Below are 24,661 nucleotides of genomic sequence, written 5' to 3'. Positions count from 1 at the left end.
GGGTGGGCCATTAGGTCACATTTCAAATGATTGCATACATAAAATACATACCTCTGGGCTGTGTAAGTAAGGGATCGTCACAGAGATGCTGCAGGGGAAAAGGAGAGAAGTCGCACTGAGAGGACGAGCTCACTAAAGGTCACCCTGTCAGTCCAGGCAGCCGTTCTAATCTCACCTGACCTGACCTTTAATAGTGCAACATTATCTCCATTAGTGTCTACAAAAGTGGCACTCCATTTCTATATGTGGGCATGTCCATATTTATGAGTGCCTGATTGTGTGTACATCTGATAGTGTGCATATGCTTATGTGTGTGTGTGTGTGTGTGTGCCTGAGTGAGAGCCCTGCAGAATTTTCCAGCTTGCAGCTGGCTTCCTGCCCCGCAGTGGTACAAAGGCTCTGACAACCTCGGCAATGGCAGCCAAGGGTAATAACCAAGGGTAACTGCACAAGTGCTGGAGTCACAGAGACAGTTCAGCGACCAGGCGAGAAAAGGCAAGTGTCGACGAGAGCCTCTGAGAGCGCAGTTAAAACTGCAGAAGACCGCGACTGCTTTCTTTTGAGAGAGCTTCTAATTGGTTTAAAAGTCATGTCATCACCAATTAAGAGTGGTTGAAGATGTGCCTCCACAACCCGGCAGCCATGCACACTAAGTGCAGAGGAGGTGAGGACCTACGCTGGATCATGAACAGGTCTAAATGGAAGATCGTTTGATATAATGAGGTATTGCTACTCCCTTGAGAGAACTCCATGGTAGATGGCACAGTTTTTATGACTGCTTTTAATGCGTGGCATTCTGGCTGAAACTGCCTATATTCCCAATGTGCTCTCATTAAAGCAAAGGCAGCACAGGATATTTCCCCACTCTATAACCCACACTAGTCCTGTAGTCCACTCTCTCTGTCTATCCTCTTCCTGTTGTTTTTTTCCGAGGCTGCAAGTAATGGGCACTGGCACAAACCTGCCTTTTTGGTAATGAGATACAAAGGGCTGAAGGAACTATCGGGTCACTCACTTAACCGCTGCTTGTTGAGCCACAGGGATTTAGCTGGTGAACTTTACACTCTCCACAAAAAGTGACTCCGTAATGTCTGACCACTCTTAAACAGCTCAGTTTCACATGTAAGCACATCCTAGTGGGAGCGGCTCTTTGCAAAAGAATTATTAGTAAAAACCATCACCCCGCTGAGCTCAAAGTGTGGAGGAGCCCTGTCGTATTCTTCTGTCCTTTTTTTTTTTTTCCTTTTTTCAATGCAAAGATTCAGCTACATCTCCCTTAAGTGTTTTACCTGCACAGAAAATTACAACTGGCGAGAGCAAAGCTGGCATCAAATTGGAAAAATGGAAAAGAGTCAAAGAGACGGCGCTGATCTGGGGGTTGGTTGCATGGGATGAGCATGGGAGTTTAAAGCTCCGCCACAGCAAGATTATGGCCCCGGGCATTGCTTTTGGCAAAAGAAAGTTCAAGAGGTGTGGGATGGGGGGAAGAAGGAGAGAAAAAGGTTTGGGGGAAAAAAAAAAAAAACTTAAGAGAAAAAAGCTTTCTTGAGACTTCACAATCTGGTAACCAGGATGCTGAGTTCAATGTGGCAAAGTGCCCCAGGGGAGGCCAGGAGCACTGAGAGACAGTAACCTGAGATGAGTGGTACCAGAGATTCAGCATCAAACCACTCTTATGATCCACTGGAGGCTATGCTCTCTGAATTTAGTCACAGAGTCCCAGTAAGGGCCAATAGCAGCTGTCCTGACAGTCTGCAGGCTTTAGTGATGTGGCTTCTGGGTTAAAATTATTCCTTTAAGTCGCACAGAGGAAGATTCATAGCGTCTGTTAAAGGCAGACCATTTTCTGAGAAAATGTCTGAGGTGCTGAGGGACTCAGAGAGGCAAAACAGCTCTTTAAATATATGATTCGACTGTTTTAAAATTCTGCAGAGAAATGTTCTTAAAAGTAAAGCATTATCAATTAGTTGAAGGTTTTTTTCGCTGACAGTTTCTGGCAAACCTTTTCCTATCATTATCCTCTGGTTTATATTACCACCTTAAGTCTCCTAAATCCTGTGACTACTTCATCTTGCACAGCTGTGCACTTTTATGGCATTTGTTAATGCACTGTAAATGGCATAAAATATGACAAGCGCGGGTTTCTGCCAGCCCTTGCTTTTACATCATTTTTTTACACCATTTTGAATTCCCATTTATTTATTTGAAGGCAGATGTGATTTTATGTCCTCGCCATGGCTGTAAAGAGCTACTTTGAAATGCAAATCAAGCTTTGATTGAGGGATTTTCACGAAAAGGGTGTTGTGTACGAGGTGGCAGTATGAAAGGAAGTCCAAAGGGAGATGTTTAGATGTCCCATTCGGCCCTTGGTGATGAATTGCTGAAGAATCGCATAGTTTTGTAGAGGACAGTATAGGACACACTAAGTCCAAAATTTGCTCATAAAAACACGGCGGACAGGCGTCTCCTTTGGTGTTCTCACTGTAATCCTCATGGAAGCAGACTTCTCATTCAAAACACACAACGGCTTTCCATCCTCTTTTACCACTTTAGAGACATTGCCTTCAGCTCTACGGAAAATAATGTTTTTGTCCATTTAAGGGCAGATTTCAAAGAAAGGCTTTGGGAATCCAAATGAAATTACAGGATAGAGTGTCTGCTTAATGCCTTATATGCGCTTAAAGTTAGAGTGTACACTTGAAAGGGTAATGGCTTTTTTTTTTTGCAGTCAAGTATTACGGTGGCTCCCACACTGAAATGGATCTCTTTACTCTCATCTTGACAGAGTCCTCTTAGTGAAGGTGTGGCATAATGTAGTTCCTCCTCAGGTCTCTTATCTCATGTCAGTGTTATCCTGCACACCTTGATAAAGCTTCCCTTCCTCCCTTGTCTTGTAACAACTTTCCACTCTGTCTGATAGGTTCTGCAGCTAGCCGGAGTCTGACTCTGATCTCTCTGTTTACACACACACACACACACACACACACACACACACACATATAAGCAGGGTTCTCCCACTTTCCCAAAAAGCTTTTTTTCCCCCTAATGTAGCAGGTTTGGACTTGCAGCAGCTTACATGTATTTGGTTTAATCCAAAGTGTATTACACTCATCCCCATCGCCTGTGTTAATGGGTAGCACTGCTGACACCTTCCAACCTGACAACCAGACAGGCGATAAGTTTGATGCTCTCTAATGGCATAACAGAGACTGGCAAGAGAGATGTTTTTGTTAGATGGTGGCAATGGTGATCTGTTTTTAGAGGTGTTTTGGAATTTGTACAAGGCCGGTTTGGCATACAAATTGAAGATTAAGGAGCCAACTGTGAATTGGTGCGGTTCCACAACTGAGATCTTCTGCATGTGAAAACTACCTGTTTACAAATCACACACAAGATAAACTAAGTAATGATAAATTGAATGAGACATCACCTAAGATAATAACTGACATTTACATGCCACTCACAAACATGCAAATACAGCCATAAAGGCACTACACTTCCAAATCCAGTACACCTCACCGGTTTAATCACAGCTCACGTGCCACTGTAACATTTATGAGCATTTATGGTAAAAGCAGAACGCCTGTGTTGCCTGTAATGGCCATGGCTGAGCCACTGACGTTGTGATTTAACCTGGCACTTTGGCAGTAGCGAGCCGCTCCTCCAAATCAAGGCTAAGTGGCGGATTCATCAGTGCCCTGTCGAGATGAAACACTCGCCCGGCGGTGACACGGAGATGAGGCCCTGATTGGGACAAATACGTCTCCCTCCGGTGTCAGCTCTCATTCACCGGTCTGAGCTCGGGCTGAAAGAAAGACAAATGTTTTGATTAGGGGTCTCTTTCAATGTCACAGCAGCCAGTGAAGAAGAATGAGATGAGGCCGTCTCTAAGGGAAGCGTTGGCTGGGGACGATGAGAGGAAAATGGATGTCTCCACTGTCTGGAGGGTGTTGAATGGGGGTGGGAAACAGAGAAAGCTCTTTGAAATCACCTCTTTAATTGAGACTGCATTTAATTTTCTATCTATCTATCTATCTATCTATCTATATATCTATCTACCTATCTATCTATCTATCTATCTATCTATCTATCTATCTATCTATCTATCATTACAAGCTGTCTTGCTGTCATTTTCTGAAAGATGTGAATCTGTTATAGAAAAACTTCTGTTATAGGTAGCCTCTCGTCTTCCTCTCCACATGTCAGACACCCGCGCTGTTCAACCGTTGCTTAACCTGCCTGCTGCTGTATGGTGCAGACATAAGAAAAGGAACACACTGCCGATGCCTGCCTTCAATAGATCGTGTGAAGCAGAATGCGAGAAATACGCAACACAGTTTTGCTCAAGATACTTTAACAGATATAGCTATTTTCAGAGCCTCTTACCCCCCTCGCCCTTTTTCTCCCATGTCACCTCTCAAGAATGTGTTCATTAACAATGTGCAACTAAGTATGCAATATGAATATTTAAATCCTATTCTCATTAGGTTAGGCTTCTATCCCAGTTGGCAACGAATGTGAACTGAATAACTGACAGGTTACTTTTTTTTTTTCTTGAACAAAGAAGGAATGTTATAACCTTTATACGAGTGGGGCGGCTTTTACCAAACCACCAGAAGCATAGCTACATCCCTCTTAGCTTTTTTTTTCTCCCTCTTTTTTCCAAGGGCTTTGATGTATCTCTTGATTTAATCTCACTCAGCAAGACAAAAATGCTCCAAGTCTTGAAAGTCAAGGTACACTTTTATCTTGTCAGCCCTACAAAATATGAGTTATGGCTGGACAAAAGGCAGTTTAATGCAGCTTTCTGTGCCTCTGACATACCCTGTAATGGAAAAATGGGACTCTGGCTCAGAATATATGATATTCCCCATTGGACTAAGACCCTCTCTACACCCCATCCATCAAATCAGTCACCTGAGTCTATTTCAAATGTTCATTGTTCCATAATGAATATGGTCAATCCTAATGTAGATCCAATTGGAATATACTTAAAGGCCCCTCCTCTGCACGAAAATCTTCCTCAGTGAATTATCATGGGTCTTTATGTCCAAACACTCAATAAACTCTGAAGTCTTCATGAGTCGGCAACGGTACAACAGCAAGCCTGGCCTCTTAAAACAAACATTTAAAGAAATACCCAGGTAGCGGAGTGAACTGAAGAGGCAAGAGGCAATGAAGTGGGGAACGTGGACAAAGAAAGGATATAATGATGGGATAGGGAAACAGAAGGGACCCTTCCTGTTCAATCAGGCTCCATCTGAACTCACAAACTCCCTCATTTGCATCTCTTTTATGCCTCCCGCTTCCTATCAGGCCAAAGTGTATGCTCAAAAAGTAGTCTGGTTTGCAAAGTGAGTCGCTCCATTTCCCCACACTTTTTAATCAATACCAGCCGGGGAATGGGGGTTAGGTGGCGTTCACTTGCGTTTATGCTAACTAGAATATTTCAGCCACTCTCTTTGAACTGAAGTTACCTTGGAAACCATCCCACAGACGTTGCTGCTTTGTGACAGTAATTGCAATCAGTGGTAAGACCAGGTCTTGTGTTTACAGAACTTTTGAACATAAAATCTCGTACACATCCAGCAATTAGATTTCTTTGTGTGCATTGTTGTATTTCAGAGTACTCGGACAGCTTTGAAACTGACAGCGCTGAGGACCTTTGCTCTTCATTAAAGCCCCTTTTATCAATCAGTGGAGTATTTATTTGTTTTGGATTTTGAATCTATTCCATGCCTCACGATTCCTTGATGACCTCTGCACCCCACTGTATGTGAACTGCAGATGAAGCAGCCAAAGAAGGTTTAATAAAGCATTTGAGGCCCCCCGATGCTCCTCTTTCTGATTCCGCTTCTTCTGGCCGTGTAGCCGATGATAAAGCGAGTGCCTGCGAGGCCTTCCCGCTGTTGCCATTTGTAATTTTTAGAAGTCGTTGTTGGATGCGATCTGTCTTGATTGTGCCTTGGCAACTGTCATGCTCCACTAATGCACGATGTGAGAGGGGGCATAAATGCAGTGTCTTCCAGTCGCACTGATGTTTATCTTCTCCGCTTCATGAATTTGCATTCCCACCGATAAAATGTGCTCATAATGGCAGGCATCATGGCGTGGATGGGCCGAGCGTATTATCAGTCTGGATACAGTGTTTGTTTTACAAGTGGATAGGCAGGAAAAAAGGATTTGAACATTCTGATGAGATTGATAGTCACACATGCCTCCCTTTATGGGCTAGATAGAGCTTTATGAAATATTCATTATTGGTTACCAACATTGGCTGCCTCCGAGGGATTACATTTTTATATTAATGTAGTGGCCCTTGAAACAGAACTGCTCAGCATCGTGTCGTCTCACTGTTTGTGTTTGTGGCAAAAGCAGGCTTGGCATCTTTGAATTCCAATGTCTGACAAGAAACAAACAAATCTAATAAAAGTACACCTACCTGAGCAAGCATGATAAATGTTGTGGCAAATATTGGAAGTCTTGCGAGTCCTGCTTTTCCTTTACTCTGAAAGTAGCTGTTTCCTCAGAGCATAGAATGGTTTGGCTGTATTTAAATGGTGGATCTTACTTAAACCATGCACAGTCATGGCATTGACTAAAAGTGTTACCCTTGTTTCCTTGTCTGTGACAGACATGCGGTTTTGGAGACTGATTTTACTGAGTGAAACCGTTACACACAGAACTAGTGCCCTAAACTTAAGGTCAGCCTCGTCTTTTGCTTATGCAGCTCTTATGAGTATCTGATCAATTCCGCCAATCAGAATCACTTCTGAAGTCAAATTGTGAATAAATCATACTATAGAGTAAAGACAAGTAAAGTGTGAATTCCAACAGTTTGTTCCGGATAATTAGCTGGCACGTTTCCTGCCACGTTTCTGTCACACATTTGCATTAATGTTGCTTTAACACCTCTGAAACTGGGCCTGTTCCATTTTTTTGGTTTCACCTTTTAAAAAAAAAAAAAAGAAGAAGACATTTCACTGAATGCATTTTTCACCCGTGTGAAACTCATTTTCACAAACACGGAGAATAGTCTTCAAACCACAGGCAAGGTCTTTTTCTTTTTCTTTTTTCTTTTTTGTGTTGCTTTACCGTCAAGTTAATGATTATCCTGCACGGAATTATAAAATCATAGCGATTAGACCCATGGTAAGATTTCCAGAATATCCGGTGGAGTTGTTCGCTTATGAATAATCATTACTGTCTGATGAAGAGAGACAGGGAAACACTTTGCAATTTGCAAGTTTCATTTGGTAGAGATAAAGATTTTGGTAGAGTAATCCATATTGCAGGGGATTTGTGTTTGTACTGAACCACACGTCTGAATTAAACACCTAGCCTCATTGCTCGAGTTAAGGAATGATTTACAGAGCTTCAGAGAAAAAAGACAAAGAAAAAGAAAAGCTGGTCATAAAGTTAAAAAAAAAAGATTTTTCCTGCAGTGTGCACTATGCACATGTGTTGTTTAAACGAATGAAGCAGTTGGAAGTGCCTGCGTGCAGCGGAGATGATATTTGTCATGTAACTTACTGCAAGGGGTCATTACAATACAGTCCATAAGAATAAGTTGATTTTGTCCCTATAAGCTCACACCTTTAACAAGCAGCCTGTCACCTATGGCAACAACAGTACATTAGAGGAAGATAAAAATATTCCCCCACGCAACACTTCGCTCTCCAGTCCTTCCACTTTCATAGAAACTGAATATGACCAGCAGCAGTGACATAAAACAAAGAAACTAACCATTGGCTACCAAATACCAACACACACACATATCTGCATCCCCCACCCTTCCATATCAGGACACTCTCCTGTGCTTCTAAATTGTTGTTGTAAAATGCCAAGGCCAGAGGAGTAATAGTTTTTGATAATGATCACGGGCTAAGCTTTGGTGCTGTGTGGCCACATGCCGCACAGACAGCATGCTGATTATTCCTCTGAAGTGGGTTGGATGTGTGTCCGTAACGGTAATTTCTGGGCCTGATTGGCAAAGAGCGATGAAATTGGGGGCAGTTAGCACTGAGGGGAAAATAACGCTGGAGAGTGTGGAAATGCAGCAGTCGTCCAATGGTAAACAAATTATCTGAAGTGAAATGACAACATTAGGGAAAGCAAAGTGCTGGTCCACATTATGAATATGGCTCCGGGCTCAGTTTTTTTTTTAACTACCTTTTTTCTTTTTTACACCATTTGAAACAACTGGGCAGTCCTCATCAAAGATTTCTGACCACACTCTTTCAAATGCTGGGTTTTCAATCAAACCCAGCATGAGTCACAGTCTTTGATTCCATGCACATAAACATACTTTTGATGCCCAAGTAGAAAAAAAAAGAGGGGGGATCAAATACTCTGATATAGGAAAGCAAAAAACCTCCAATATTTTTCACAAACATTTTAAGAAGGTAATTTCTCTGCTCTTGGTAATAAAAACAACTATTTTCTATTGCGTTTAAAGTTTGCCATCGTATTATCCAAATCTTTAGAGTTCCTTTAAGTAAAGGAACCAGTTAGATAAGCACTTATATGAGATTGGAGAAAAAGCACAGTACTTAAAGAGCGAGAATAAATCATTTCTCTTCAATCTTTTCAAGCATAGTATGAAACGATACAGAAATAAACTCAGTCGTTAACTTTTTTTTCTCCTTCTTTTGAAGGTCGAGTCATATTGGAGGCCTGTGTAATACCCATACGTCTGTCTGTTCTTGTCTAGCGACAGACAAACGGTGGCTGTTTCTGCTTTTTGTGCCCACACATTCAGAGAACCTGAAGTCAAGGCCCATTTGACTCACACCAAATAGACATGCCTACACTGTTTTCCATTTTATTTAATTTACTTTTTCTTTTTTTGTTAAACAAACTCTCTAGTAAATCCCATTAGGATGCTTTATAAAGCATCATTAATGTGGATCTCAAACTCTGCGGGCACCTGAGCACAATCGCCCTCCCTCCCCTCCTATTACTGTCAGTGATGAAGACTAAAGTGAGGTGCTTGATTCTTAATTGCACTTTTCAGTTATGACAATATTTGTCATCGCTGGGAGAGGGGACAGGTTGTCTTTTCCCCACTTCATTGCCATGCGTGGTGGCGAGTTTTTATTTTTTTGTTGTTGTTTTTACCAACACGCCCAATGAAGGATAAACCTGACAGACGTGACAGAGATTTATTCATTGAGGGGGGATGGATAGATGGATGAATGAATGTCGCCACCTTGATGGAGGACCCAGCGCTCTGCCGCAGATCAACCCATTTCTCTGCAGCTCTTTCTCTATGAAGACACTGTTGTTGCAAAACCCAGCCAGGCTTTAAATCGAATGAAGGAGGTCACTTTAAACTGATTAAGTGACAACTACGAGCGCTTGTCAGTTAACTCTTTGATTCTGTTTGTACCCTAAAAGTCCTTTGAGGACATTTATTGGAATGGAAACACAGTCTATACTTTTAGACAATTGCTTTTAAAGAAAATATCGTTGGACATCAGACCAGGTTACGTGTCTCAAAACGTGACATTAAAAGTTTAAGAGGTTTGTACTTTTGCTTTCATTTCTCCGGTATGTTCGAATTGAATTGAATTTTGATTTTGGTTGTTTTCTGATTTGTCTCCACGATTATAGTGTAATTGATGAGTAACTCTTCGCGCCATCATTTAGTTTCAGCGCTACATGGCAGCCGTGCCTCTTGCAGCACTGTTCAGTTCACGGCCATTTTTTTCCCCCAAGGCTTTCTCTTGCTCTTAAGTGCGCTGACATAATGCCATAGATTCATTTTAAGTTCCCAGTATGAGTTCAGATCAAAAAATATCAAATCCCCACAAAGTCCATAATTAAATCATGAGTTAGACCCTCCCTGTCAGTTAGATATTTCTGCCTTTCAACCACCTTTTGTTTCTTGTGCAGAGTTTCTCTTGGAGATAAAGGTCACAGATATTCAAAAATCAAAAAGAGAAGGAATATAACTTATTTCCTTCCATATTGTTTGTACAGAGACTGTTCATCAGTTTATCTCTTCTTCAGACCACATTATTTTGCTATTTCTTGTTCTTTTGTGGTCCCGCTTCCATTGAGGTTTGGGGTCGCCCAAAGAAGCAGTCTTGAAAGGAACACAGAGCAATATGGTTGTTATTGGATAAATGTTTGCTTCTAAAAAACAACGGGCGAGGTAAAAATGTTACCATCTCTCATCTCCTGTCACACTACCACATTTTGGAAATGTGGCCATTATACTTTTTCTTTTTTTCTTTGTGAGACTCAGGGACACATCTTGAGAAATTTGGCCTATTAATTCAAACTCTGGCAGATGGAATAAAAGTCAAATATTTGTAAAATAAAGTGTGACTGAGAATTTGCATGAAGGCATACATCGAGTCCAAAACTATAAGTGCGCAAACACGTCACTGAACTTATAAGACAGGACCACAACATGTGGCTACATCACAGGTATAATCTCTTGGTTTTTTCAATCGGTCCAAAAGAAGACAGGAGCGTGAACACTTTATAAAGGATGTTGCAGGAGATCTCCTAGCATGTGCAGCAGAATGATCCCTCCAGAGTTACATCGCTGATATCACAGGCTGAACTGTTTGATAGTATAAGTCATGACCGAGAGGATATAGAGGCCCGTCATGTTTACAATGATTTTGTGAAGGCCATATATATGACAAGTGGCTGTATGTGTTGGCACACTTCACGCACGTGCAGATTGGAGAATACAGCTGAGATACGCTCCTCGTGTGGGAATAGTCAAAGCTGAACAAAGGCTTGAAGGGTGATACAAAATGATGTTTTCACCAGGCCACAAAAATCAGCCACAAAACACACGTACATTTTCAAAGTGCATCTTGTGGTCTCGGGCCACAGAATGATGAAAAGCTTATTATATGGTTAGAGGAAAGCCACTTTGTTTCTTAAATGATATTAGTTATGATGGAAGAGGCAGCGGCACAGGTTCGTGTATTTCGTGTTGCGCACGGCTAAGTCCAACTGTGGGCACAGTGAAGAGACCGCATGAATCTGAGTGAGTTTAGACACAAACTTGTGCCCGCAACTTCAGTCAAACGGAACAAAGTTCAAGGCTAGAGAAGACGACTCAGAGATTCTAATTTTCCATCTCAATTCAAATAATTTTCTTAAATGACAAGAATCCGTTAATTATTTGGGGTTTGATTTTATTGAAGGGTGGGTACCTTCATTTGAATATAAATTTAAGCACACAGAAGAGCTGCGTGATACAAAGACGTAAGATGAAAAACACGCTTTTCCATGCAGTCTTTACTCTCTTATTGTGATTCACTGCGTGCTTTTGTCGGCTTTCATTTGCATACGATTAAGGTGAAATAAATGCGCTCGAATGGAGCCATTTCAGCGTAATGGCTACACATGCACCAGTCTGTGCAGCCTGTGCGTCTGTGTTTGTGTTCCTACACTCATTAAAGAGGCAGGATATTTAATTGAAAAAGGTTGACAGTCTGATCCAAACAATTGAATGTAGAAGTTTGACAATAAGAACGGACTGTGAACAAAACTGCCTCGGAGTGTGAGTGAGTGAGTCGCATGTTGAAAACCTGCAGCTGCAGTTCGTGCTCTTGGAGCAGGCTGGGGGTGTCTGGGTAAATGCATGTCGGGGTCTGTAGGCTACTTCTGATAGGCAGACTGCTTGTGCGTTTGAGTACACATGACCACTAATCTGCACCCTCCATTCTGATCTCAGCCCCCCAATTTCATCTCACATACACCTTGTACTGTCACTGTACCCCCTCCCCATTAACACACCTACAACAGAGTTCACTGCTTGGTACTTTTCTGCCTGAACACACAGCAGAGCAGCGCAGTTAATAGCAGCTTCACAGTTGGAATACATGGGTGTGAGCTTGAGTTAATGTATGCTGCGAGAGCGGCGTTGGCAGACAAGATTGTGTTATGTGCTATGGTGTGTATGGGCCCAGCCCATCTGCACGGTGACATCCTTCATAAAAGAACTAAGCTGAGCTATGATGGCTGTCTCTTAGCCTGCACTTTAAACCTGCTGCTGTACTCTGATCCCAGCGGAGTCTTGTCTCTGTGTCATGAATAGTAAAACGGTAAGCCACATCTGTGTATCACCTTTTTCGGGTTCTTCCAACAAAAGTTGACAGGAGGTTTGAGTGAAATTGGGGGAGATTGGAGCTTTTATTGTGCACTTTTACTCTCATTTGGCGTTTGAAAAAAATTGAGGGCGTCACTAATTCTCCACGTGGATTTCAAACTTCTATATCCCTCTTCTGTTGGGTATTTTAGAACAACAAATCGATCCAAATAAGTCGGACCTAACATCCACCTTCTTTTCTCTCTTTTTTGTTTCTCCTAAAGGGGCGGAGGCCATGTTTTCCCAGCAGCCACAGGACCTGGTGGTGGTGGCAGGCCAGCCGGTAACATTACCATGCACTATCCCCGGATACCACGGTGTTGTCCTGTGGATCAAAGATGGCCTGGCACTTGGAGTTGGCAGAGACCTTTCTGGTATGAAGCAAGATTTATCAGCATTTACTCATCGTTAACACTCATGTAACTGTCATATTCAAATGGCTGCTTTTTGTCATCCAACACACGTCAACAGGTTACGCTTTTACAAACACCTTCGTATCACTGACAGATGAAAGAGAGATCATAGCCTGTTAAAGATGAACTACATTACAAGAGAAGTAATTATATCACTCAATTTGACCAAGCAGAATAAAAAAAATATTCTGGCCTCAGCCATGAGCAGGCTTCAATCTGTTATACTTAGTGTTTGGCAGAGTAGCAGAGAAATCCAAAGAGATGTGAAATCAGTCATTTCACTGGTCTTTCCCTGTTGCTTCAGGCTGATAAATGACATTTTGTAAAGTAGCTCGTGTCCACCTAATTACATTGCACCTCGTACGTAATTGTCTTAATTGTTTCATTTGGAGTAAAGTGACTACTGCACTGTCATTTAGCAACCTTTTGTTCCTCCAATTGTGGCTTTAGCATATTAATGACAGTGCTGGACTTTAAGGGAACGCCTTCAATAAAAAAGAAATTCAATAAACAATACAGTTTGAGAGGAATAGATGAGTGTTTTCGTACCAAACAGAAAACTTGGCATAGCTCAGCATATGGTCATACTAAAAATTGACTTTTAAGCTCACTAGTATCAAACAAACTGATTTTGCCTCATTTCCATTTATGCTTGCACGTGTTTCAATTGGTTGTTGCACCTATTTCCCATTTCTCTGGCAATGCATAGAGGAATGATTGGCAGCTCAAGATTTTTGCAAAGTACTATATATATATATATATATATATATACAGAAATTCTCCCTATGCAGATAGCAATTTGAACGTATACTCAGCACCCCATAAACAGCAGTATGCAACCTTCTTATTTTAGAGCTTTGCATCATAGAGCTGCACACTGTGACCACTGAGAAATCTTGAGTTAATTGCAATTCAAAGCGCAATCGCACAACTTTGAATGATTAAATACCGTATGTACTGTAGTAGAGGTTGGGGGTTTACTACCCTCTGACCACTGGCAAACACATTCCTGATGCCGATTTGGTTTGTAATTAAACCTCAGTGGCTGACTGAGCCCCAGTAAAGCCATCCTATTCTCAATTCAGGTCCTTCAGGCCCAAGGGAGGCTGAGAGGGAGCTGTAAACAATAGTCCTGCAGCCTTTGAATCTCCTTTGGAGGAAGAGGAGTTCGACGGGGAGAGTACTTATGATTGCTTGAGACAGAATGAAAGAGAGAGGGAGAGCACAATTTTATATAGGCTCAGAATTGAGCAGAGATGTTTATCCTCTTATGTTTTTATTGATTTAACATGACTGGATGTTCAAAGTGAAATCTCATTTCAACAACAGGCAAAGTCAGAGGAAGGAATACGAAGAGAAAAAATAAATAATGCTGGGTCGCAACACTCAAGGAAACGACAGAAGATCACCCTTAAAACAACACATCCGTGAATAGCTTAATAGTCACGGACAGGATGAAGTATTCCTGGCTCTCTGCATAACCATTCTCTTCTGGAGAAGAGCTGGAGTGTTTAAAAAAGCAGCGAAGAAGAAGGTTTATAGAAGAATAGCCACCTACCTGGAAAAGGAAGGTTTCTAAAACCAGCCTTTTGTTGAGACAGATGACACTTTTTTTTTCTTAAAAAAAAAGGCGCTTCACAGCTGTCCTTTGTTTTCTATCCTTCCTGCCCACCTAAATAAGTAATGTATGGAGCAGTAAAAGAGTGATGGTACATCAGCACAAGATGTACACATTGAAAGGCAAGTGGCAGATGTATACACAAAAAAAAGCACTGAATCAAATGTCGCATGGAGCATTTCAATAATATAGGTCTGCTCGGCTATTCATAGAAAGAAGCTGCGCTGGCAGCATGCTCCGCCTGGGACCTGTTTCCATTCACAGGAGCAGTGATTAAACCCAGAGAACTCTTTCACCATTCAGAGCGAGAAATCACGGCACAAAAGCCAATGATTCCTATCTATCCATGAATTTCCTCTCCGTTCCCTTCTGTGTTACGCTTTTCCACTCTAATTAAAGAAAAGTGCAGTGGCCCCAAAGCGGCTCAACATACCAATCAAATGTCATGAATATGCATCACGTGGAACGTATGACGGCGGCGACAAAGGCAGCTATACGCAAATTCTCCCGGCGCTCCCATGGTATAAGATGAAGAGGGAAGTGTTGGTACATACATTTTGAGAGGAGAGGCTGATTGCAGACCTGTAGAAGCAAGCATGTGTCACTCCTTCCTCTCACGAGAGCAAATTGAACACCAGTCACCTGTTCACGGCTGCAGCAAACCTGTCTCTATCCCCTGGTGGTTGAGCCTTGCAAAACGTGTTCTAGGTGAATGCTATAAATCACCAGGCCATGCCTCAAGTGTCTCTATAGTTACACACATGCGTGCACGCACACCATTGATTCAGCCTCAAGACAAATCCATTTCTCCCTGATGGATTCATTACTCCTTAATGGGCCTATTTTACATTGTTTGCTTTGGGTAACACATTGTGTCTTTGAAATGTGCTGAGATCTAAGATCAATGGCCCTTTGTAGGTACACATCACATGGGCAGTGGTGATCAGTCTTCATGTGTGCCAGTGTCATTTCAATCATACTGACAAAATGCGTGATCAAGGTGCTTATAGGGTGGCAAAACTCATTACGGTGTGTTTATATTCTTTGAAAATAAGATGATAACATCATAATCATTTACTATTTATCATAAATGCAAATGGCACTTGCATTTGGATCCAGCTAATGCATGAAGATGAAATTGGAAGAGAGCCACATCCTCACACCGCAGTATTTTTTCTTAGTTTGCCAGAGGCACAGATGAGTTAACTTGGCAGATTATCTGTTTGTGGGAAAGAAATTGACACGGCTTGTACACTGCTACAATGACGAAAAGCAAAGCAAAGTGTGTGAAGTACCTTCTGTTTTCACGGTTTTCACGGTTGGTACGGTGAAGCAAAGGCAGGCAGAGCGGAGTCAACTCGAGTTCACATCATTCTGATTTGTCCAATGATCATTACCCTTGTGATCCACAATTGCATTATTGCTTTGGATCTCATCATTGAACATAAAACTGAAGTGAAATGCTTCTTTGGGCAACCTTGTGCACATAATGGCGCTTCCTCAACTTTTAGCCTTTTTTCGTAGCATGAAAAAGTTTGAAAGCTTGTTTTCAGTCGGAGGGAACGACGTCTTTAGTTTGCGATCAGGTCCCTGTTCACCCTTTAGCCTTGACAACCTGCTGTACTTAAGATCCAACGCTCATCACTGTTGCAGCAAGTAGCCTAATATGAAAGTCCAAGAAAATAAACTATTATTACTGCAACACGTTTCACAGCAAAACACCACCTAGCAGATCTTACGTCTTTTCTCACTTAAGCGAACTGTTTATCTTTTCAGCGGTTCAAAATCCTTGACAAGGCTTTCTTTTGTGCTTTGTCCTCCTACTGTACAGACTCTTAACATTAAAGGCTTCACGTAGGAGGATGAAATGCAAAGAGAGGCTTAATCGGCCGTAACTCACCCCACCAGCCTATAATGAGGCCTACTTCATGCTCTATTAACAGCGACTGGATTCAGTGAAGCAACAATTAGTAATTGGGCTAAGAGCATATGATGGACTTATAAAGCTGCTCAGGTTGTCTAGGTATGAAAAGATATGATCACAGAAAAAATGCAAGATTTTTTTAGGGTTATTTCAAGTGAGTTGGGGTTAGATATTATGAAGAAATCAATATTTCACTCCTCAATATTTTATGAAGGCAATAATCTGAGAGCTGGATGGGAACCGACAGACTTTTTTGGAGGCAGACTGACAGGCGAGCGAGTCCCCAAGTATGAAGTTTTGTTTTCGCTGAACAAAGTACACAGTTAGAGTGAGACACTGTGGACAGTCTGGCCTCGTTTCTTGGTAAAGATCTTCAGTTCAATTTTCTGTTTTCTGCACCAGTCAGTTGCAGAAGGTCAACTTGAAAGAAAGAGCCATTCTCAGCTTGAACTCCATATTTCTTCTTTTAAGTGCAGTTTGTACGAACATAAATTTTCATTTTGCAAGTTGTTTCCACAGTAATTAGAAATATAGGAGCGAGCTCAAATAAAGAAAAAAGGATCTTGAGAGATGGGCAATTCTGAGAATCTGTGAAAAACCCCACCTTGTGCTCTGGTTAAACAGATACTTCTTCCTGTTTATTTGCCCCCATGGAGAGATGCACTGCGCAGTGCAAATTTTCATAATAGTTCAGGGGATATCTTTAAAAACCGTCTAGCTTGACTCGCCCAGGTCTCTTGGATATTCTTCAGCTTTCCTCCCTTATTAAACTATAAATCATTTCACAGAGCAATACTGAAACAAGTCAAACTTGAGCTGTTCCTGTTTACTGCTGCATTGAAACATGACTCTCTGGGATGCAACAACGATCCACAGCAGCTCATTAACACGGCCTGGAGTGCTATAAAAACATGCATGAAAATGTATTGAGTAAATAAATAAATGAACAATTTTTCTATATGTCCCAATAAAGTTATCTACTTCTCATTTTTAATTGATGTGCTTTTGCAGCTCAGTTAGTGTGCTCATGTCAGTGCATGGAAATGCGGACACATGCTGGATAATAAAGTAAATATTGCCTGTGAAAAGCTTAAAAAAAAATCACAATTGTATTTTGCAGATGATCAATATTATGGGTTTGAAGGTGATTTTAGGATGAACAAATGTGTTTGCACTGCAGGCTATCCACGTTACACAGTGATTGGCGACCACGGTTCAGGGGAGCATCATTTGCGAATCCAGCGTGTCGAGCTGATGGATGACGCAGTGTTTGAGTGCCAGGCTGTCCAGGCTGCCATGAGGTCCCGTCCTGCCAGGCTCACAGTGCTGGGTGAGTCAGAACTGAGCACACACAGACATCAAATAACCCAACATCGCTCTCGCCAATTCTGATCCAATCAGTGCAGCACAAAGAAACTCATGGACAGGCAGTGGCTTCAAAACTTCACCTATTTTTTTTATTCTTTTTTTTCCCATTTGTCATGCAAGTGTTTCTGAGGAGTTAACCGGCACGGTGACACAATCACAAGAACATGGCTTTGTTATCATTGAGTTGTACGTGATTCGATCTGAGGCAACTTTTGTTGCGACATTGTTCAGAATGATGAACAATGCCCAGGCAGTCAGCAGACAAGCAGCCAAAATTCAGCTTTATTGAGTTTAGACTTCAGTTTGTGCCCCTGTTCACTTTCACAATGCAAACAAACACAGATATTCTTTACGTAAAGCATGATAAACAAAATACACTTTTATTTAAGGCATTAGAAAATCATTAAAGACCAATCAGACAATGAGGGTCAGTATGGGCATTTCCATTATCATTTTATTTCCTCCTGTTCAATTTTTTAAATTACTATAAGCTTGAGAGGTCACAGGTTCTTAATTAAACTTCAGTGGCTTATCATTCTGTGTGGCCATTTCTGCTTTGCCGGGTAGCACTCATCCAACCTGTGGCTCCCGTACATTTCTCGGGCCCTTCAACCTTCCCACTTTCTCTCAAAGCCTCCCTGGCTTGACGGTTGCCGAGGAGATACCGTAGCTGGAATCTATGTCAGAGCAATAGAGCAATAGAGAAAAAGAGAAACGATGAATAAAAGAGTGGGGAGACTGAGCGGGGGTGTCTGCCACACCACCAGCGCCTGATCCGCCTTATTGATCCAGCCTAATGAAAAGTGAAACTAATGATTTTTAGGGGAGCAGGAAGGGGAAGAAGAGAGAGGGGAAGACAAATTACTGCAACACATTTCTCTGGCCGGTGAGCAAACGGATTTAAGTGAATAGATGGAGATTTACACGAAAAAAAAACCTTCTTTCTACTCTACTTTCTTTCTTTCTTTCTTTTCTTTACTAAATGTTCTCTCCTATTTTTCATCATTAAGGGCAGAGCTGAAAAACCATGAGTGACAAATAAGCTTGAGTACTATCATTTTATAGATACAGCTACTCAAAATAGCCAGATGCTTGATGCAAGGGCCATTCTATTTTCTGTCGAATCTTTGCCACGTCCACGTCTGCATCACCACTTACGTTATCTCTGATTTGATCGTTGTTCGCTCAGCCCATGGCTGTATGGCTGCTATACCTTTTGATATATCCTGCCACATTTCTCTTGTGATTTTTCATAGAACTGAACATATAATGTGAAAACATCTCAGCACAGATTAGATTTAAACCTTAAAGGGATAGTTCGCCTCTTTTGACATGAAACTGTATGACATCCCATATTAGCAATATCATTTATGAACATTGACTTACCCCCCCCCCCCCTGCGTCCTGTGAGCCGAGTTCCAGCCTCGTTTTGGCGTTGACGAAGGTAGTCCGGCTAGTTGGCTGGGGCTAAAAAAAATAAAGCGTCTTGCTTCTCAAAACAATATGCATTCAAAAGAGTAATACATTTGCATCACAAAATCGTCGATCTAGAAAAAGTCAGACCTCACAATCGCTTGGCGCTATTTTTGCCTCCCTTCATATCAATGTGTCCAGCCACCTAGCGATAGCCGCACCTGTTACGGTGTTTACTGCTCGGAAGCAGGGGACTGCTCGGTCTGCTCTTCGGTCTGCACAGTTTACATTGGACGCATTGATATCAAGGGAGGCAAAAATAGTACCAAGTGATGTGAGGTCTGACTTTTTCTAGATCGACGATTTTGTGATACAAATGTATTACTCTTTTGAACGCATATTGTTTTGAGAAGCAAGGCGCTTTATTTTTTTAGCCCCAGCCAACTAGCCGGACTACCTTCGTCAATGCCAAAACGAGGCTGGAACTCGGCTCACAGGGCGCAGCGGGGGGTAAGTCAATGTTCATAAATGATATTGCTAATATGGGATGTCATACAGCTTCATGCCAAAAGAGGCGAACTATCCCTTTAAGGTACGCTGTTCTTTTCTTACAATGCCAATTCCAAAAAATGTTGGGACTTTGTTTAAAGTTTCAATGATTTACAAATGTCATAAACCAGTACCCTATTCGCAATAAAACATAGAAAACATTTCAAATGATGTAATTAAGACATTTTACTTATTCGTAAAAAAACGTACTTGCTCGTCTTGAGTTTGACGACAGCAAGAAGTCTTACAAAAGTTGGCAACTGGCAACAAAAGGCTGGGAAAGTAAATGATATTAAACAAAAATAGCTGGAGGAACGTGTTGCAATTAAATAGGTTAATTAGCATTAGGTCAGTAACATACTTTAGCATAAAAATAGCACCTTAGAGATGTAGAGTCTCTGGGAAGTAAAGGTGGGCCGAGATTTTGCAATCTAAACAAATCTACGTCTAGAGATTGTGGGATAATTTCAGAGTAAAAAATGTGTAAACTGTGAACATAGCATCGTCTACGGCAGGGGTCTTCAACATTTTTCAGGCCAGGGACCCCCAAACTGATGGAGAGTTGGAGCAGGAACCCCCCTACTACTTATATGGAATACAATTGTGTTTTATATTTAACGGGCCTAGTGCCGTGTATAAACATAGCTACTCTGTTATTTTACATTCAATACTAAGCTATTCAAATAATACACAGGTTAATATATTCATGTTTTTATTTTAAACATGTGCAAGGTACAGTGTGGCCGTGCCACTGCCATTTATAAACAAACATCTTGCATACAAAACTGAGCTATTCAAATAATCCACAGATTTTAACTTTAAACATGCATGTAGATGGGACAATGAATCCTCAAACCATCTGTGGATGGCACACGTTTGCACACAATTTGTGAAAAAAAACTGTTTAAAAAAAAAAAAAAAAAAGAAATGTTAAAAATCGTCTAATCAACCAAAGATTTCGCGACCCCCCTGCAGTACCTCTGCGGACCCCCTGTTGAAGACCTCTGGTCTACGGTACATGATATCATTAAAAGATTCAGAGAACTTGGAGACGTGTCTGTATACAGGGGGACTGGATCCCTGTGATCTTTGGACCCTCAGGCGACGTGTAAAAAAAAACAGGCACAATGCAGTCATGGGAACCACCACATGGGTTCAGGGAACCCATGTCTATCAATCGGGATCTTTTTTTTTGAAAGTGGCACTGACTATATGAAGTGCCTAACAACAAACATGATTTTCCAATGCTTGGCTTTTGATTGATGGTACGATAAAGCAGTGGGAAGTGCTGCAGCTGGCCCTCCTGTATTTATATAATTAATCAGCATTAAGAGAGAGGGAAACCTTTCTTACCTATTTGGCTGGCGGAGGGTGAGAGAGTTTATAATTCCTACCCAAAAGCTAGAATAGAGGGTGTTTGTTTAATCCCCAGCCAAGCGAGATGATTTCTGAAAGCACTGCCAAGGAGAATTCCAGGCTGATGTACACACAAGGTAATGGAGGTAATATATGCAAGGCCTGTGTCACTGCAAACTCCAAGCTGTCAATTACTTGCCAGCGGTGACAGAGTGTGTCTATCAACTTGGAAGACAGCTACGACCACACACACACACACACACACACACGCACGCACATACACAGTATGCACAGACACAGACAGAAATGCATAGGCATCTACACAATATACTCTGACACACGCTCACCAGCGCACAAACACACAGTCTCCCCTTCTCTGAGCTGACAGCAGAATAAATCTACAGTAAAACTCTCTCCTCCACTCCATCCCTCATAACTCCATATCATCCGAAACTCCTTCATGTGCCGTATCAGAGGAACCTTTCTCCTCCAGAATTTAATAAGCCGGGAAATTACACAAAACAAACATTTACTCACATCAATGCCAGAGAATACAAGAAGCATGTTTGCAAATTTTTTTTTTGGCTGTTCATCCCAAAGGTTTCTTTGAGTTTGTTGTTGGTCTGCGATTCACTCGAGGCAAAGATGTGGCGACGGTGACCTTAGCTCACCTGCCCATTTCTGAGAAACCGCAGCCAAAGTCTTTGTTAAAGTCTTTGTTTCACTTCGGTAGTTTTAAAAGAGGAGGTGAAATTAGGTAAATGACACTGACACCATCAACCATTCGCAAAGTTGTTTAATCAAAAAGCTCAGGGAAGTCATCGGTCAGGGAACTTAACACATCCAAGTATTTGCATGGCTAGCAATCCTTACCCTGAGATGCCAAAGGAAAATCAAAGGCTTGTGAATTAGTTATGAAGGAAGAGAATAGAGGGTTTCGGGCCCCCAAAAAAGACCCTTGAGGCTAATTATATCCCTTGCAGCAAGCTGGCACTTCTCTAGACCTTTGCTTTAATCTTTTTACCTTAGGATAGGAAACACGGAATGAAGACGGTAGGAAGATCATCGTTGCATGATTAAGGTCTGTGGCTGAAAATCTTTAAAAAAAATAAAAAAAATTTGGGGGGGGGGGTGTATCTTGGCGTACATCTGACTTGTTCTTCCCCGTTTGATTTTTTCTCGATAACTTGCTAAACCCCTCCTTGTTAGTGGAAAGCCATTAATTTGAGTCCTCCCAATTTAACGAGGTCATAAAAAGAAACAGAACAAACGGGCAATATTTGTACAAGAAGTGCATGCATGTCTTTATATTGAAGTTTAGATATTTCCCATCAAAAGGAAAGTTATTATTTAGAGTTGATCGGTATACTTGCTGATCTAGTGTCCTAGAAACCAACCTTGTTTATACTGTTGACAAATGCTTTCATTATTATCCATTAGTCTGTTTCAGCTCTGCCCAGTGCAGCATCATTAGGGTCATATTACAGGACAAGATACTGAGATCAGGCAGTATTTTATTTGATCCCTTAACCTCACTTGAAGTAAATGGAGAGGGGTTACAAAGCCTGGCATTTATTAAGGAGACAATCTCCTCCCCTTACACAAAAACACATGGCTGTAAGGTTCAAGCCAAGGCAAGTTTATGTGTGTACCGCCCTTCCACAAGTAAGCAATTCAAAGTAAGTGCTTAGAGGAAACATATGATATGATATATCATAAACGCGAAAAACACTTTTAATATTAGCTTAGATGGTTTCATAGAGTGGAAGATTAAAAGAAATGAAGAAAAAAAAGAAAGAAAAGTTAAACAAGAGAGTACTTTATGAATACATTTTTTTCAACCTGAAGTAGGGATGTCCCGATCCGATATAGCCGATCGGAAATTGGGGCCGATCACATGGTTTCAGACTCGATCGGAATCGGACGTTACATCCCGATCAGCGATCGGATATATAACCCATCTTTATATGTATATTTATTCTCATTAGTTTTTTGTTTTTTTTATCAGAACTATAGTATTTCAAAACAAATGGGAAAAAATAACAGCTTAGTATTTACTGTTATGTGGTGGTACAGAGTCAGACCATCTCAACTACACACAGAAACAACGCATGCGGCATGACGTGTCTTTGCTGCGTACCGTAAAGCGAAGCAGAACACGGCAGCAGCTTGAAGCTGGGGGCGCGGATGTCTGCGGTGTGGAGGTATTTTAAAGTATATGACAAAAACGTTGCGATTTCAAACTGTGAGATATGCAAACTTGGGATTGCAAGGACATCGCTAACATCCTTGATGAGAACAGGAACAGGCTCAAACCTGACAAGGTAGGGATGTTGGTTTTTAATCAAGAAAAACGTAAATTTTCTTCTGTGAAGCCAGAGGAGGAGAGTAAGAATTAGGAGTGCAGTTCCGAAAAGCACATTACTGGCCTTACTTTATAACACTGTGGCACTTTTATATGCTTATTTGTTTACATGCCGGCCAGGTATTTCAAGTCGAGCTGCTGCTCGTTATTATATTAGACATTGTTGCACTAAACTCCAATGTGAAGAATTATTTTTATTACTTGATTACTTTTTTGTTCAAGCTACCTCACAGAAGTGCTCCGTTCATAAGTGTTAAATGATAAAATAAGGTGAATAAAATCAGGGACGTCCTGGATCTGTTTCTTCGCTGAGTTCATTTTTTTAATGTACTGTAGAAGTATCGGATCGGGACTCGGTATCGGCAGATACTCGAAATCAAATGACTCGGACTCGGGGGTAAAAAAAACCCGATCGGGACATCCCTAGTTACAGTAGAGGCTGTATGAAAAAAAAAAAGAAATGTTATAGGAGGTGAAAGTTGTGTGGAAGTTTCTTTCAGATGTGTAGAGAATAAGAATAAAGGGTGATTGAACCAGATGACCTGAGATGTCAAGACTGTTGACGTGTCGGGCAGATCAGGGCTTTTGAAAACTAAGATTAGTATTTCAAAATCAATGCAGTTGCCCAAATAAGTTATGAGTATAGATCGGAAAGACTGAACCGATGTGATCACCTTTCCGGGTCTTACTGGGAACACAATCAGTAAAAGTCACACATTCATGGTTAGGATTCTTTGTACGTTCAGAATATTTTGAATCTATCATACCTTTCCGGTGCATATTACAATATATTTCACAACAGACAGTTCTCCCAATACTTCCAATATACAAATATTGGAATGTGTTTTTTAGTAAAAAATATTGAGCTGTTTTGTCAGTATTGTGCTTGTCCTTTATAGCTTATGATTGTATTTGCCTAATGGCAATGTACCAAGTATCTTCTCTTTTCTTTCTTTTTTTTCAACTGAATCAACAATACTGTGCAGTATAGAACATTCAGTAATTAAAATAAGATTCATGTGCAGTTGTTGCAGGGAGTGCAACTCAAAGACCTTCCACAAGATCTGTCACAATGCGACGCAGTCACAAACACAATATGATGATGGTTTTCTGACAAACATAATTGATAGCATGCCATTTGAAAGAACCATTGTGTGCGAGATATTTGTTTTCCCTTTTCTGCATTGTTAATGTTTTGGACCAACGCTTCAGCAACAATATTCATGCGCACAAAAGCCCAAGGGTATCTTTTGTTATTGTTGCCTCCAACCGCCAGAGCTGAATCAGCCATTCCCGAGGATAAGTCTGAATTCATTATTTCTCAAGGATCACACTGCCGTCTTTTTAGTAATGGAAATGAACTTTGAGGCCAGGGTGAATGAGAGGAAGAAAGAAAGAGGATAAAAAACGAGACAAGAAGCCACTTAGGAATTTTAAGTTTACATTCTGAGTAAGGACATTCACCATTGTCCATGAATGTCATTGTCCACGTTGTCTTTGTAAGCTGTTTAACAACTCAGAAGGTAGAGATTTG

The 24,661-nt window shown here is 41.2% G+C and overlaps 1 protein-coding gene across 8 annotated transcripts in view; it reads left to right on the top strand.

Moving 5' to 3' along the window:
- Window positions 1–24,661, top strand: part of kirrel3b (kirre like nephrin family adhesion molecule 3b) — a 164,111-nt gene that overhangs the window by 84,250 nt on the left and 55,200 nt on the right. For all 8 annotated transcript variants that reach the window (XM_075473838.1, XM_075473835.1, XM_075473834.1 and 5 more), the window contains 2 exons: window positions 12,346–12,495; window positions 17,257–17,406. In XM_075473838.1, the coding sequence (XP_075329953.1) occupies window positions 12,346–12,495; window positions 17,257–17,406 (300 nt within the window). The remainder of the gene's footprint in view (window positions 1–12,345; window positions 12,496–17,256; window positions 17,407–24,661) is intronic.

Source organism: Odontesthes bonariensis, chromosome 9 (assembly GCF_027942865.1).
Source record: "Odontesthes bonariensis isolate fOdoBon6 chromosome 9, fOdoBon6.hap1, whole genome shotgun sequence".
Classification (NCBI taxonomy): domain Eukaryota; kingdom Metazoa; phylum Chordata; class Actinopteri; order Atheriniformes; family Atherinopsidae; genus Odontesthes; species Odontesthes bonariensis.
This window is presented reverse-complemented; position numbering and strand designations above follow the sequence as displayed.